A 17,143-nucleotide genomic window follows, 5' to 3' on the forward strand; every position below is an offset into this window, starting at 1 on the left:
GTATGGACGTATTGTGTGTTTTTATTTTTTCTGATGAATCTATAATGAGATAAAAGTGTCAATAATGGCAGCCTTTCTAGGTGCAATTTCATATAATGCAAAAATTACCTACTGTGATGCGTGTCTGTCTGCCCTTCAGTCCCCAAGAAACAACTTGGTAACAGGTAGTCCAATTTTGTCGAAATATGGCACAATTATTCTTCAAGACAATTTGTTGTGACAGTTCAATTTTTGTTGAGATATCTTAAAAACAGCACACTGTACACATTTTTGAAATTTCTAAATATCCTATTGAAAATCATTGGCAAATAGGCAACTCATCTATCTTAAAACAGAAACATTCTGTGCAACAACAACAACAAACTGGTTTACTGTTTCAGTTTTACATTGAAAGTGATTACTTCAACTAGTATTTTTTTATGTTTTGTTTGTTCGACAACCACTTTTGATGGCAAAATAGTGGTATGGGGTCAGATGTAGGTAGGGTTAGATGACTGAGTATTACCATATAAGAAAGATACTTTAAATGTGGATTTATTTATTCAGTTAAATATGGTAGTAATGATATTCTTTATTCATAACTATACAAGGTAAGTATCATCCCATACTATACGAGAATGCAGGGGTAAGTCTGTGCCAACAGTCTGGCTTCTGACTTACCCCCATCCTGATTTAGACTCTGCTGCTTTGTGGTGTCTTGTGAAAACTCAATCATAGCAGATCATTTCTTCCACTTCTGGAAATTGAAGCAGGTAAAGAGTAAGTGACATGACATTTATGTCTGAAAAAGAAGAAAAAAGATAAGAGCAGCTTGCATATGTAGAAATGTATGAAAGATGGCTCGGTGACACTTTATGCTAGAGTGATTAAACATGTACTCAGAATTTCTTTTACACTAACCTAATGGCTAAATTATCTAAAAATTATGATACAGTATATCTCTGATATTGTAATTTATCGGCAGAGCACCACAGTGATCCAGTATCTCCTGTTCAGATGCATTCAACAATTTTATCTCAAGACATCAGCACAAATTTTATATTCTATTTATGCTTAAGAAATTTAAGCAACATTTAGCCACAAATCCTCCACATCCAACAACTAAGCATCCATCCATCCATTTTCCAACCCGCTGAATCCGAACACAGGGTCACGGGGGTCTGCTGGAGCCAAACCCAGCCAACACAGGGCACAAGGCAGGAAACAATCCTGGGCAGGGTGCCAACCCACCGCAGGACACACACAAACACACCCACACACCAAGCACACACTAGGGCCAATTTAGAATCGCCAATCCACCTATCCTGCATGTAGCACGTGAATCTTTTCATCAGATCAGTTCCTGTCTGCTGACTTATGAAAACAATTTCAGCCACATGATATTTTGAAATGGCAATTTAATGTTTCATGTACACTACTAGTAGATGTACAGCTCTATTGTTACTCTTATTTTTGAATATGACTCACTGTTGTGATAACAAGTGCTTTTAAAGTGACTTAGATTGGCTGAACTTTAAAACAAAAGTGGGAAATGTGCAGCTCACCTTAATTTAATACAAAAAATAGAATGGATATAGAAAGCGAACTATAGTTGGTGTGCTCAGTTTCTGTGGTCCACAGAGAAGTTGACTGTGCCATAAATTGCAAGTATTTGGCAAAACTACAGTTTATTCCACACTGAGAGTTGCATAGTGGTAAAATGTATGACAGAAACAGAGTTGGGGTTTAGGGTATATAGTTATGGCCGAAATTATCGGCACCCTTGGAATTTTCCCAGAAAATGCACCATTTCTCTCAGAAAATTATTGCAATTACAAATGTTTTTGTATATACAAGTTTATTTCCTTTTATGTGCATTGGAACAACACAAAAAAACAGAGAAAAAAAGCCAACTCTGACATCATGTCACACAGAACTCCAATAATAGGCCGGACAAAATTATTGGCACCCTTTCAAAATTGTGGGTAAATTGTTTTATTTCAAGCATATGATGCTCGTTTGAACTCACCTGTGGCAAGAAACAGGTGCTGGCAGTATAGCAATCACACCTGAAGCCAGTTAAAATGGAGAAAAGTTGACTCAAACTTTCTGTTGTGTGTCTGAGTGCCACACTAGGCATGGAGAACAGAAAGAAGAGCAGAAAATTGTCTGAGGACTTGAGAACAAAAACTGTGGAAAAATATCAACAATCTCAAGGCTACAAGTCCATCTCCAGAGATCTTCATGTTCCTTTGTCCACTGTGGGCAACATAATCAAGAAGTTCACAACACATGGTACTGTAGCTAATCTCCCTGGACTTGGACAAAAGAGAAAAATTGATAAAAGACTGCAACGAAGGATAGTCTGAATGGTGGATAAACAGCCCCAATCAACTTCAAAACATATTCAAGCTGTTCTGCAGACTCAGGGTGCAACAGTGTCAGCTGGAACTATCCGTCGACATCTGAATGAAATGAAACGCTATGGCAGGAGAGCCAGGAGGACCCCACTGCTGACACAGAAACATAAAAAAGCCAGACTGGAGTTTGCCAAATGTACTTGAGGAAGCCAAAATCCTTCTGGACGAACGTCTTGTGGACAGATGAGACCAAGGTAGAAGCTTTTTAGTAAAGCTCATCATTCTACTGATTACAGAAAACAGAATGAGGCCTACGAAGAAAAGAACACAGTACCTACAGTCAAACATGGTGGAGGTTCTAAGATGTTTTGGAGATGTTTTGCTGCCTCTGGCACTGGATGCCTTGACTATGTGCAAGGCATCATGAAATCTGAAGACTACCAAAAGATATTGGGGCGCAATGTAAATCCCAGTGTCAGAAAGCTGGGTCTGCGTCAGAGGTCATGCGTGTTCCAGCAGAACAATGACCCCAAATATACCTCTAAAAGCACTCAGAAATGGTTGAAGACAAAGCGCTGGAGAGTTCTGAAGTGGCCAGCAATGAGTCCGGATCTAAATCTGATTGAACACTTATGGAGAGATCTCAAAATTGCTGTTGGGAGAAGGCGCCCTTCAAATCTGAGAAACCTTGAGCAGTTTGCAAAAGAAGAGTGGTTGGAAATTCCAGTTGAGAGGTGTAACAAACTTGTTGATGGTAGAGGAAGCGCTTGATTTCAGTTATTTTTTCCAAAGGGCGTGCAACCAAATATTAAGTTGAGGGTGCCAATAATTTTGTCCAGCCCGGTTTTTGAGTTTTGTGTGAAATGATGTCAGATTTGGCTTTTTTTCTGTTTTTTTTGTGCTTATGTGCATGTTCCAATGCACATAAAAGAAATAAACATGTGTATACCAAAACGTTTGTAATTGCAACAATTTTCTGGGAGAAATGGTGCATTTTCAAGGAAAATTCCAGGGGTGCCAATAATTTCGGCCATACTGTAACTGTAGCTGTTCCTAGCTTTTTTGCTTCTGTTTATCTTGAGACAAATATCTTTAATGGTAGTGTCCTGTTTGGTATTCTCATTATAAAGTAAACTAGTTCTTTCCAAGTTCTTAGTTATTTGGATAACTTGATAAGGAATTACTGAGTTTTTACTAATATTTATAGCTAGATGCGAAACATCGTGTTGCTTTTCTCATTTCATGGAGTAATTTTGATTGTGATTTTATGCTAGCATTTGTCATTTTGCATTTATAGTTTAATTTCTTTTGGTAATTTAATTTTATTGTTGATACCAAGGTTATTCTAGTTAACAAAAACTAAAATCAAAACTGAAACTATTATTAAAAAAACATTTTCGTAAACTGAAATAAAATAATGAACGAAACCGAAATGAAAAACTAAACGAAACTATTAAAGCAGCTGGAAAGACTAACTGAAATAAAATAATAATTTACTAAAATATTTTTAGTTTTCGTTTTTGAATGAATATTCTTGCCGTTAGTCTTTAACTCTTGTAAGTTTTAACTCTAAAACAGAAATTCATCAACCACGAGCCGCCCGCACATATTCATCCCCTGAACGGCGGTTGGTGATGGAGGGCGGGTGTTCACACAGCATTTGCGGTGACAGAGCAAGCTGAATGCGGGTGCGTAAAGCATGTGAAATAGAAAGCGAATTACATGCCACCTTTTCTTGTATATCAAGATGTAATTCAGACGGCTGAAATCAAAATGTGCTGGTCAACAAAATGTTTATTATATGGACAGAAAAATCATGAGTGAGTAACGTCTCAGTTTATTTCTCAGGTGACTGCTTTTTGTTGACAGCAATTCACCTGTCACTTCACACAGGAGAAATCGTTTTTACTTTCTCATATACGAAGTATATCATGAAAAAATTCGACCACGATTTTGATGAATCTTGACGTTATAGACCTCCCAGAGTCCAAAAATACCATTTTTTGGAATTGTATGCGTGTGTGTGTAAACACGATAACTCAAAAACGCAACTGGATAGATGGATGAAATTCGACATGTGATTGTTACACCACAGTTGTAGATCTGTATTAACTTTTGGCCCAAATCCGTCACCCAGAAGTGGTACTTTATCTGAACGCACTCGATTTTTTTTTTTTTTTTTTCTTCATTCAGCTGCAGAGTCCGATTTATTCAACTTTACTTTTATAATAATTTTATTCTCCATATACCTTCACCCTATTGGAGCTATTTTTAGGAAATTTAACATTTCTTCTCACTGCTATGCTGATGATACTCAGGTTTATATTCCTGTCTGCAACTCTACAACAAATCAACTCCACAACTGTCTATCTGAACTAAGATCCTGGATGGCTAATCATTTTCTTGATCTAAATCAAAATAAAACGGAGGTGCTTATAGTGGGTCCATCAGCTAAAGCCCAAATTGGTCTTGGACTTCTCGGCTCTTTCTCTGTCTTTTCCAAACCTCAAGTCCGCAATCTTGGTGTTACCTTTGATAGTAACCTCTCTTTTGAGAAACAAGTAAATTCTGTAGTCAAGAGTTGCTTTTCCCAACTTCGTCTATTAGGTAAGATAAAGCCTTTTTTATCTTGTAGGGATCTTGAGATAGCTACTCATGCGTTTATTTTTTCTCGCCTCGATTACTGCAACTCGCTGTATTCTGGGATTAATAAATCCCTGATACACAGGTTACAGTTGGTCCAAAATGCTGCCGCTTGCTTTCTGGTTGGGGCAAGAAAGTATGACTCTGTTTCTCCAATATTAGCTTCTTTACACTGGCTACCTGTCAGTTTCCGAATTGATTTTAAAATCTTGCTGCTAGTTTTTAAATCTTTACATGGGCTTGCTCCCGCCTATTTATGTGAACTGTGTGTTTTACATCAGCCATCTAGAGTGCTTAGATCTTCTGGTCAGCTGTCTCTGGTTGTCCCTCGTACCAAGTGTAAAACTAAGGGGAACAGAGCTTTTGCAGCTGCTGCGCCTCGCCTGTGGAATGCTTTACCTCATCACATAAAGGAGTCGTCTACAATTGAACTGTTCAAAACTAGACTAAAGACTCATTTCTATTCACTTGCATTCCGTGACCTTCAGTAATACTGATGGTTTCCTCTTTGTGATTATATAATATTACTTCTATTTTTTAATGTATATAACATTACTTCTATTTATTATGTATTTTATTTTATCCATATTACTAACCGAGAATGCTAAACCGGATGATGGACGCAGGCACATCCGGCCATGGGCCGTAGCTGCAAAAAGACGTACTGCGCAGGCGCAAGAAAGGGCGGACGGGATACACACCAAGAGGGGGATTTAACAAGCCCTTGGAACACAAAAAAAAAGAACACAAAACCGCCCCACACACCCTACAAGCAACGGACGGGACACACACAAAGAGGGGGATTCAACAAGCCCCTGGAACACAAAACGAAACAAGACGCTCGCTCAACAACAATCCTCACCCACACACCCCCCCCCAATCAATAAGAAGTGACACCCAAAGCCACATATCTAAAGGAAACGTCCATATTAAACATACGTCATCTCAAAACCTTCACACTAGGCAGCATAGGTGGATCTCATTAAAATAAAGCACTATTAACCGTTCAACTGGAGAAAAGGCTCCATATTAACAGTGAGTACGATCCTACTAAATACTTATCCATATTTCGCACGCTGAGGAACAAACAAGTCATGCATACACGGTCACGGGTACAAAACTATTCGGATCGGATAACGGAACAAAACACACGAACATGAATGAAACAAAAAGAATACACGGCGGCGCATACAATGCGCTTCGGAAAATACGTGAGAAAAAATGTCTCGGATCAAAAAACGCAAAGCTCAAGTAACCCCGTTACAGAGACGTGCCCAAATGAACAGACACATTGAACGTAGATGCATACAGCGCGCGTCTCAAAGTGCTGCATCAAAACAAGCACGATTTCAAAAGAAAGAGCTTGCGTCTCAGACATACAAAAAAGGGAGCAAAGCAACGCGCATATGACCGGCCAGAAAACAAGCAAGCAGGACTCAAAAAGCAGAAAGCTCAACTGACCGACATACAAAAACGGACAAGGCACGATACAAACAATGCACGACGTAGAGTGAAACGGACTTTGCGCAAAGCGGAGGCGGATCAATTAAAACTCAAAAATAGCGCGTCACAAATAATGGACATGCAACAACGCGGCACTCAAACACCACAAGCAAAACATGCCCGTCGCAGACATCAACACCAGACGTCTGCTAAACTCTTACGCCAGTTGGCTGACAACGCTTTCAATAATGAGTCCACTATTGAGGAAAATTCATTGGGATTAATGAATGTCATTTGCAATCATTGTCATTCACTTAACTTCACAGAAGAAACAACTGGCAATACAAATAATGAATTTACACGTTGTTGTCAAAAGGAGGCAGATTAGACTGCCTCCTTTACATTCATATCCGGAATATCTACAGAAGCTTCTAACTAAGGATGTGCCTGAAAGTAAAAACTTTATGAACTACATTAGATCCTACAATAGTTCATTTGCTTTTGCATCTACCAGAGAACATAACAGGACACCAAAAGGCAATGGCCCATACTGCTTTCGCATATGTGGTTAACACAACGCACTATATTATGTCCAAAAAATATTAATGTTAATCACATTATTAACCAGGTCATTTCATTACTTCCTGGAGAGACACGGCTCTTTCTAAGCTCTGACAAAGTTGACTCTGATGACGACAATGAACATCTGAATTTCCCATTAGAATATTTGATCACTATTAACCCGGATGGATGACCACAACACAACCTTACCCTTAAAAACGGAACAATAATCATGCTATTAAGAAACCTTAACACTAAACAGGGTTTATGCAATGGCACACGGTTAGTCGTCAACACCATAACACACGATGTTATTCAAGCAACAGTTCTTTCAGATTCACATGCTAACAATACTGTTCTCATTCTTGGAATTGACCTTACGAGTTCTGACCTAGAATTACCTTTTACATTGAAACACCGACAGTTCCCCATTAAACCTGCATTTGCCATGACCAGCAAAAAATCACAAGAACAAACCATGGACAAGGTTGGCATCTACCTCTCTGAACCCGTTTTTGGACATGCACAACTTTATTTTGCCTTCTCATGTGTTCGACGTTCATCTCACAATAAAGTTAAAATTAAAAATGATCCATGCCAAGGAAGACTCATTCAAAGACAAGACACCATCTTTACTACTAATGTTGTATACAGAGAAATATTCCAATAAAACATTACTCTATGCCAAACACTCTATTTTGTATTTATATAGGCATCATCCAAACCTGCACACTATTCTATATCTAATTCATACATCTCACTCTTTGTCATGCCCCAACGCCAGGGGTTGGCGAGCAAAGCGAGCAGGGGGCGGAGCCCCCTAGTGTTCATATATTTTATTTCTATTTATGTTTTATGTTAATTTGTGTTTGTTTTTCTTTTATTCTATTATTGTAAAGCACTTTGGCCACAGCATTACTAGGGTGTTTTTTTAATATGTGCTATATAAATAAATAAATTAGGCAGGTGAAGAGAGTCTACCAAGTGATGAAAAACTAAACATACTAATGGGTTTTTGTATTTATTCTATATTTATCTATCTTTTTTAGTTCCTATTCACAACTCAAAATGCCTGATATTGTGAAAGTAATCCATTAGCAGAATTTATATTTTAAAATATTTGTCTCCTTTTTTCAATGTTTTTCTCTCTCTCTCAAAATAGATAGTTGAAATACCATATTCTTTGTGTTCTTAACATCAGCCTTATCATGCATATTGCATACCAGGGATTTTTCCTGCCTTACATCCAAACCTACTTGGTTAGGCTACAGGTTTCCTGTGACCATGCTCTGGATAAACAGGTTTAGATAATGTATATATTGTTCTTAATCTCAGATACTGTCTCTGTTGTTTTATGCCTGTCCGTACTCCTATTACCTGCTCTTGCTCTGCTCATTATGGGTTTACTGTCCTTTATGTTGGGCTATTCAAGTCTCACTTCCCCTAACCTTGACACTACATGCTTGTTTTTCTTTGTTTCCCTCAGCTAGGGGAGTCTGCACACTGATTCAAGTTCTTCCTAAGCCCCCGTGATTTTCATGAGAACATATTTTAAAAATTATAAAATTGTGTAAAATTGTTCCTATTCTGTATCTAGTTTTGATTATGCTTGTTTTTATCAGACAACAACAAAACCAGATAGTAAACCATGTAGTGCAGTAAGCTTCAACTAACATTAAACTCGTATCCAAATCTATTAAGTGTAAAGTTCTGTCTGATTGTGACACAAAACTAAACTCTGTAGGAGCTCCATGCCATAATTACTAAAACTAAAACTGAAACTAATAGATATAAAAATAGAAATGTCTTTGTGAAATTAAAACTAAACTAAAAATACATGATGAAGGAAAACTAAAACTAAACTGAATTTCCAAGTAAGGTCAGAAAAAATATAGAAATAAAAACTAATAAAATAACGCAAAACTAGAATAACCTTGGTTGATACATTGACATTTAGTAGGTAACTGAGTGGCATAGTATTGCTATAGTTGAGAGAGGGTATTTAATTGCTGGGGTGTTTATTGAGATAAAGAAGAATTAAATTCTTATTGAAGAGAACAAGAGAATATAAAATATGAACCTACTGTTGCCACATGACATTAGAAACGTCATTAGCAGGAGTATTTTATACTTTGCCGGCTTGTCTTTTGGCATTGCATAGTATTCTGTCCCCGAACGCCGTATTAGCAAGGCTTCTCTTCCAAGACCCAGTCTGTACGGAGTGTGTGTCGCCCCACTGTTTGTAGTGAACGTGGACAGATAGTTTACTCACCAAGAAGTCAAGGCTGTGAATCCGTATACTTTAATGTAGATTTCTTGCCAGAAGTAATACAAGTATTAGGACATAGAACCATTGATAACTTGAAGGTAAAAGGACGATAATTTCCTTAACCTAAATACAATATGGTGGGAACTAAAGTAAAAACAAAAGCAGCGCCAATAGCAAAAAGGGAGGTAGGGACATACCAAATGTATTACTTAAATGGGGGTGGAGGTAGGAATGTACCAAACAGTTGAATAACAATATTAACACGGGCTGCTGTAGCAGCACACATAGAATGCCTAGGAAATGTGTGACATATTAATTGTTTCATACTTTGCCGTCCAGTTTTTGGCATTCTATATACAGTACACACCCAAAATTCGCAAGGGTTATGTTCCTAGAGCACCCGTGAATTGTGAAAAACCGCAAATTTTGGATGTGGTTAAAAAAAAATGCTTATTTTTATAGTTTAAACCCTAAATATGCCCCCAAAACACTTTAATTTAATTTCAAACTCGGCTTAATACATTACCTAAAAAAAAGAATGTAAAGGTAAACCTGTATACTGTACTGCTATGTCTCCCGCAGTGCTAGAATGTAAAATGCCAATGTTACCGCTGTATGTACTGTAGTTCATGCGTGCACGTTTTCATCGTCAGAAGCCTTAGAAGGTGCAGGGCGTTTCGAGAGCATCTTGGGGTTTTAACCCTTAAACTGCTACATACTTGAGGGTTAATGCATCCCTGGACGGCAAATACTTTTTTGCTGCACTTTAAGTAAATGTCACAATTCACAAAGAAAAAGTGAAATTTTAATAGAACACTATTTTTCCATGCAAAGAGCATCACAATTGCTGCAACACTGATAATTTTACACACTGCTAATGAACTGTAAAAACTATTTTAAAAAAAACTACTGGAACAATATGTACAAAATGCAACTGACACCATGGAAGAAATTAAGTAAATCACTGAGCCAACTGCGCTTGAACTGGCAGCATGCAAACACACAGGTAAACGTTGATGCTGTCTCAATCCCAGAGACAGTGAGGCTGCAGTGTGTCACGCTTGGGTCACAGAATTGCACAGAAACACAGGAGATTGTAGAGACAGGAACTTTATTCAAACACTTCAAACAAACAAACATGTCTCTTTCAGAAGTAAAACGAGCTCAGTATGCAGGTAGTTATCGATTAAAGAATAGACAAACATCATAGGGGAGCACAACCCCCAACAGGAGCAGAGGATATCTGGGGGAGGAGAGAGAAACAAAGCAATCAGCTAAAAAGGACAGGTGCTGTTCTGACTTTTAAGTCAGCTCCTGCGTGCTCGCAAATGGCACTGGGAAACGACTATAGCTGGTTGTGGCAGTTTAAGAGTTAAGAGGAACAAAACGGAAAACACAAGAACACTCAGCTGGAGATGCATCACAGTCAATCGGCAGCAAGGAGAAATGAATAATGCTATAGCGGTCCGGTGCCGCTAAGATTCACACCGTCGAGAATACGCAGATTTATTTATTTTTATGGTGTAGATTCCAGGGACGCATCCAGCCTTGACCTGACCCACACACACTCACAAACAGAGACAAAAACAAAGCAATCCAGTAATCAAACAGCAAATAAAGAATGTAATGAAAACAAATGAAATAATTGAAAACAACGATACCACCCCTGTTCCCCTTACAGCGATTACACATTAAATACAACAAAGCACCAACAACACACACACAGTAAATCATGAAAATAATAAAATAGATAGTCCAGAGATCCGCACGTTGAATGGGAATGTAAAGATAGTCCTACCGCTAGTTCCTGAAATGGTGAAGACGAGTTCAGGAGTGCTTCTTTCTTTGCAGGATGGCCATGAATCCACTTTCAGTCCTCATGTACACAGTCAGATGGCAGACAATGCAAACGCCAAACACGAAATGATCCAGGACAAAATAAATAAGTACAGGTAACCCAACAGAAGGCAGGCATAGAGAAAGGAACTTGAAACACAAATTACAAAAACTTTTTTTTTTTTTTTTTTGCCTTTGGGTCACCGGCCCCCTTTGTAAAAGCCACGCTGACATCCTATGACCCCAGTAGCCACAGCACCCTCAGCAGAAGACCAATCAGAGCCACTGCAGGGACTGCTGGGAGTTGCAGTTTCAAATTCTATTGGCTGCTTTCACCATCCCAAGCCATGTTTCTGCTACAGTTGCTTCCTGTTCTCTCTACATTACAGTATTGCCACGACAAAAGCCATAAAAATTGCGGAGGATATTTGTGGTTTCCGCTAATAATTATTAGATAGGTTCTAAGGAAAAATCCGCGAATGACTGATTCTATATACAGTCTACTGTATTGCCTAGGCATTCTATACAATGCCTGCCTTTCATACATTGCCGGTAACATATACAGTGTTAGACCAAAGGTAGAAACTGCTTTATTTTTTTAAATTAGGCTTTGTTTCAGATATGTATATTACAGAAGACATGAAATAATAATGACAGCTGTATTTTACTTTTTTATGCTTTATGTATTATGGATAAATTATTTTCTGTGGACATTTTTTAATTTAAAGTATGTATTTTAAGGGAATTTTATTTATTTTAGTATGTTTATTGTCACTGAACAATAAGCCTATAGGATTTCATTTTGTCATTAAAATGAAAAGGTAACACCTATGGTTTATAGTTTTGTATTCTTTTATAATTAAAGTTAACACTTTAAAATAGACCACAAGTTTTCCATGCATCATGTTATGCAGGAGCTTAGTATAATTTTTTTTTAAAGTGATAATGAATAAATAATTTAAAATAGCTAATTCAATTACATGAAATCGATGATCAGTATCAGCCTTAAAACACCTGATCAGAGCAATCCTAAAGAGTTTAATTCTTCTTTGGGTACTCCTTTTAAAAATGTTATGTTTAAGAAATTTGAACAACAGTTATTCATGGACCCTCCACAACTAACAGTAGCACATTAGTCGATGCATGCAGTGTTTATATTGCTTGAATTTTGTTTTCTATGAAAGCTATTGATCCACCACAAGCATATCTGGGCAGTTTTTAACTAAGATTTTGTAAAGTGCTGTTAAAAGTCATGAATTTAATGTAGTCTACTAATTCTAGTTATTGCATGTATTTTATGAATGTGACCTATTGTACAAAAAGTTCAATAAACAATAATGTGATATCTAACTCTTTGATAAAGTAACTAAAAATGTAAGCTGCGGCAACTGTTAAATCGGTTAACTTTATCCGTGAACTTATCTGAATGTTAAGACTGTATGTTTTTTAACTTGTTACTCTTTGTGCTTGCATGATTGTTTCCAGAAGAATATTGCGTTTTTGAGCACAGATGTTTGAGAGGTCATGGTTTATTTAATCTGTAATTTATTGTAGAAGCATCAGAGAAAATGCATCTAGAATAATTTCTAATTGAACACAGTGAGTGTGGGATGCTGGATGTTTATTATAATACATTCTTTATTGAAAGGGAGATGTGACTTTGTCTTTCATATTTTTGAAATCTTTTATAATTCATGCTGTGAATGTTGCTGTGTAGCAGTCAGAAAGTGTTTAGCATTTATGAAGCCTGCTAGGGGAAAAAATGCTTTACAAGTGCATACTGTTTTTCATTCGCCATCCTGTTATAATGGGTCTATATTATAGTCATATGATCATTTCAATGTAATGATTATTGATAATGAATCCGTACCTTAGGGGATGTGTTTGACACTTTTAATGAATAATCCCTGCTGCTCAGAAACAGGTAAGTATATTTACTAAAATTCATGGAATATGCTACAGTGGCTCACTTACAAATGTTGTCTTGACATTTGAGGCATATCTTACAATGCAATTCATTTGCAAAAAGTGTTTTCTTCATTTGGTTTTTAATGCTAACATCTAAAAGGCCTAAGTGTGCTTAACATCAATCATTAGGGTTATTAATTGTATAAAAACAATACAAAACAATATACTATATATACTGTATGTATATGTGTACTCTTAAATTACATTGAATTTTATTTTTGAATTATTTTGTGAAAGCATTTCTCTAAAGACTTTATTTCAATTTCATCTTTGCTACATTTCAATATTTATTCTATGTATTATATTCAATATTTTATAAAGTGAGTGATCAGGGCCTTCCTGTGGTAGTCTTGTGCAAAAAAAACATTTGGAGCTGTTTAAGACAAGAGTAAAATATAAAGTGATTTGTATAATATATGTAATCTTTTTAACAAAATACTGTCTGGTATAATTTAGGAGCAGCTGTATTATATGTGAGAAAGAAATTATTTTAAAGTTTAAGAAATGTGCTTATTTAATGTCTCCCTTTCTCTTTCATGATAGGTTTGGAGTAGACACCTTGATGGAGCATTACATACAGAGTCATGCCAAATCCTGCTGGATATGTAAGAATATATACATTTTTTTGATATGGACTTCTTATTTAAAAAAAAAAAAAGTGTTTACTAGTCTTTTTTTAAATGACAAAAATGTTGTGTTTTTTGGAATTCATCAGCTAAAACAATGGATTATCAAAGGTTTATTAAAAAAAATTGTAATTTTCTTTTTCAGCTTGTACTTTTTTCCATATTTTCTGTTTTGGGAAGCTCCAGTAACGATTATTTTTCACTAGTGTTTACTTATAAATATTCTTTTAAAGTTTCTAAATAACAGATTGCTTCACAGAAATCAGGAAACACTTCTGTTCTTATTGTTACTCAGCTTCCATTTTTTCATTTTTGCCATCTTGTTTTTCCTCTTTATTAGTGCTTATCAGCAAATTTTGCCAAAATGTTATTTGTAGCGAATTTCCTTTCTTTGCCTTTGTTTTTTTTTTTTTTTTGTTATTTACTGATAATTCAGCTAGTTTAGGAGAACTTTTTTTTTTTCAACGCCCCATAATGCTTTGCGAGGCCAGTGCGACACCCCCAGCAGCTGTAACAGCCAGGATTGGATGGGACTGAATCTCCCCCACCTGGGTATATAATGTTGATCCAATTCCATTACATACTGATTATGAAGCTTGCACATCTCTTGCTAAGTTCACACATTAGTTGGCACTATGAAGACAAAACGAGCATGCTCACAATTAGTATCGCTAGTCTACTGGCTTTGAACACTGGGAGAAACTCGGGGTTAGCTTTGAGATCATGCAGAGTGGTGGCTCTGAGGCTAAGGAGCTGCGCTGGTATCCCGAAGGTTGCGTGTTCGAATCCCCGTCACTGCCAAAAGGCCACTGCTCTGCTGGGCCCTTGAGCAAGGCCCTTAACCTGTAATTGCTCCAGGGGCACTGTACAATGGCTGACCCTGCGCTCTGACCCCAAGGGGTATGCGAAAACTACCAAATTCGTAATACAAGAAATTGTATAAGGCGAAATAAAGAACAAAATAAAAAAAAAAAAAAGCATGCAGACTTTATGGAAACCAAAGGTGCTAAGGCAGCTGGTGAACTACTATAGCATCAGTATTCATATCAGTTTTTTACATTTTCTGTAAAAACAAATACTATAAAATGTAAACCCATAAAAGTACATTAATACTGTGTTTAATAGTTGAACTTGATTTAAGGAGTTTAACATATAAGTGAATAATGCAGGTTCTCAAATGTTGTTTTTTGACGCTCAGGATTTTGTGCAGCTACCATCAGCAGTTACATCATCAATGAAGATAAGTGTGCCATTGTAGCAGCCATACTTCCCCAAACCATTACATCCACACCACCATGTTTAACAGATTAGGTTGTATTCTTTGGATCTTGGGCAGTTCCATTTCATCTCCACACTTTGCTCTTACCTACCTAGTATGAAACAAGCATTAAATGTTGTAAAACATCAAACATGAAATGGTGAAACCAGGGTTCTACTATATTTATAGTCTAAATTAAAGAAGTGCTGGGGTGTACTTTTTTTATTTATTTATTTTAATGTTGAGTAAATATTAAAATATACTACCATTTTGTTTTCAGTTAATTTGAATCCTTGCTTTAAAAGTAAGGGTATGGTACAGGATTACCAAACTTATGTTGTTCTCTCCGTTGTGACATTTTCATCAGTTACAGTATGTTGTTTGGTGAGGGCTATTATGAAATTTTTCATTAGCTGAATACTACTTGAAGCTTTTTTTGTCATTGTTCAGCCGTGTTTCCCTGAAAATAAGACAGGGTCTTATATTAATTTTTGCTCCAAAAGATGCACTAGGGCTTATTTTCAGGGGATGTCTTATATTTATTCATGTACAACAATATACATTTATCCAAGTACAGTCATGTCATCTTCTTCTGGAATATTGTCATAACTCTTCACGTTCAAACCCTGAATTCCAGCCTGAATTTCTTGCTACATCAGCCGCAATCGAGGTGTGCGCTTCGATGTTTGATTAATGGTTTGATGTGGTGAAGCAAAATGCCAACATACAAATGCATTTGTGGTGCTTTTATATTCAAGCGTCGCATATTCCCCAAAGTAATGACGCGATATATTTTTAAACCATCTTCTGTGCTCTTTTTTTTTATTTTTTTTTTTGCACCTTTACAGTACTGTCATAATGTATGGCGGCGTATTTGAGCTACAGAGAGAAAAAAATAAGGACATAATGAAAATGCCTATTTTGTGATTAAAGTAAACATTTTGGCTTTAACCTCGAAACGTCCACTTTAACCTCGTAGTTTACTTTATCATTAAAGTAGACTGTCGTAAACGTCACCCTTAAACTGACTCGGTTGTTAAATCGCTAAGCGCTTCTGGGGCTTCCTCCTGACCTGACAGCAGCAATAGATCGCCACACAGAACACATTAAATTTATAATATTCCAGCTGTGTGTACATTTACAATTCTTAGATTTATACTTGATATCACTTTCATGATGAAATGCATTAAAATATGTATGTTACATTTTACAGATAAATCGTTAACTTTGTTTAAATAATGAATACTGTTAATAGTTACACGTATGGGATGGCACGGTGGCAGAGCGGTAGCGCTGCTGTCTCGCAGGGAGTCGCATCCCTAGTGATCCCTGCCTGGAGTTTGCATGTTTTCCTGGTGGGTTTCCACAGTGTGCTCAGTTTTCCATCCAAAGACATGAAGGTTTGGGGATTTGGTGAAGCTACAATGACACCAGTGTATGTGTGTGTGCTTGTATTCACCTTGCTATGCACTGATGCTGCTGGAATTGATGGATATAATCATTAAACACTCATTTCAGAGATATTGTGGAAAAGTGTCCTCGAAATTTAATGGATATTTTGGGCACACACGTCACATTGCGTGAAGTATGAACCTGGCCTTAGGCGCCTTACTTTTCAGTTGATGAGCATGACTAGGTCTTATTTTTGGGGTAGGGCTTACATTACAGAGCAGCCTGAAAATCATGCTAGGGCTTATTTTCGGGGAAACACAGTATTTAGATCTTATCAATAACTTTAAAGCTTGAAAAGTTGTGATCACCATTTGGATGTATAAACAATTTGAACATTAAAGTGTATTTTCATGTGTTTTGTTCTACTAATAGATTTCAGTTAAATTGTGCAACTCTGCAGCTGAGGTTCACTTTGGATGCCAAAGGATTATTCTCAATCATAATTGAAAAGTTGTAGTATGGGTTTATAAAGGATACTTTCATTTGATCATGTTTAGTTGTTTTGTGTGTTTTCATATATAAACAGTATTTACCTTTTTGCAGGTAAAATGTCAGCATTGGTAATCTTTTTTTATTTATTTATTTATTTTTTTTTACTAATAAATAACAATTCATGTTTACATTTGTAGGTATCCAGACTGGATCCCAGGCAGAATGTAAGTTGCATTAAAGACTGAACTTTTTTTTTTTTATAATTCAAACTTATAAATTGTGCATGAATGTGAATCTCCAAAGTATTATCGTCTTA

General features: G+C 36.7%; 1 protein-coding gene across 3 annotated transcripts in view; it reads left to right on the top strand.

Moving 5' to 3' along the window:
- The window catches only part of LOC114660142 (matrin-3-like), an 80,089-nt gene that overhangs the window by 18,976 nt on the left and 43,970 nt on the right, over window positions 1-17,143 (top strand). For all 3 annotated transcript variants that reach the window (XM_028812642.2, XM_028812641.2, XM_051933822.1), the window contains exons 3-4: window positions 13,603-13,664; window positions 17,025-17,051. In XM_028812642.2, coding sequence (XP_028668475.1) covers window positions 13,603-13,664; window positions 17,025-17,051 — 89 coding nt within the window. The remainder of the gene's footprint in view (window positions 1-13,602; window positions 13,665-17,024; window positions 17,052-17,143) is intronic.

The sequence above is a fragment of the Erpetoichthys calabaricus genome, chromosome 11 (assembly GCF_900747795.2).
Source record: "Erpetoichthys calabaricus chromosome 11, fErpCal1.3, whole genome shotgun sequence".
NCBI lineage: Eukaryota > Metazoa > Chordata > Cladistia > Polypteriformes > Polypteridae > Erpetoichthys > Erpetoichthys calabaricus.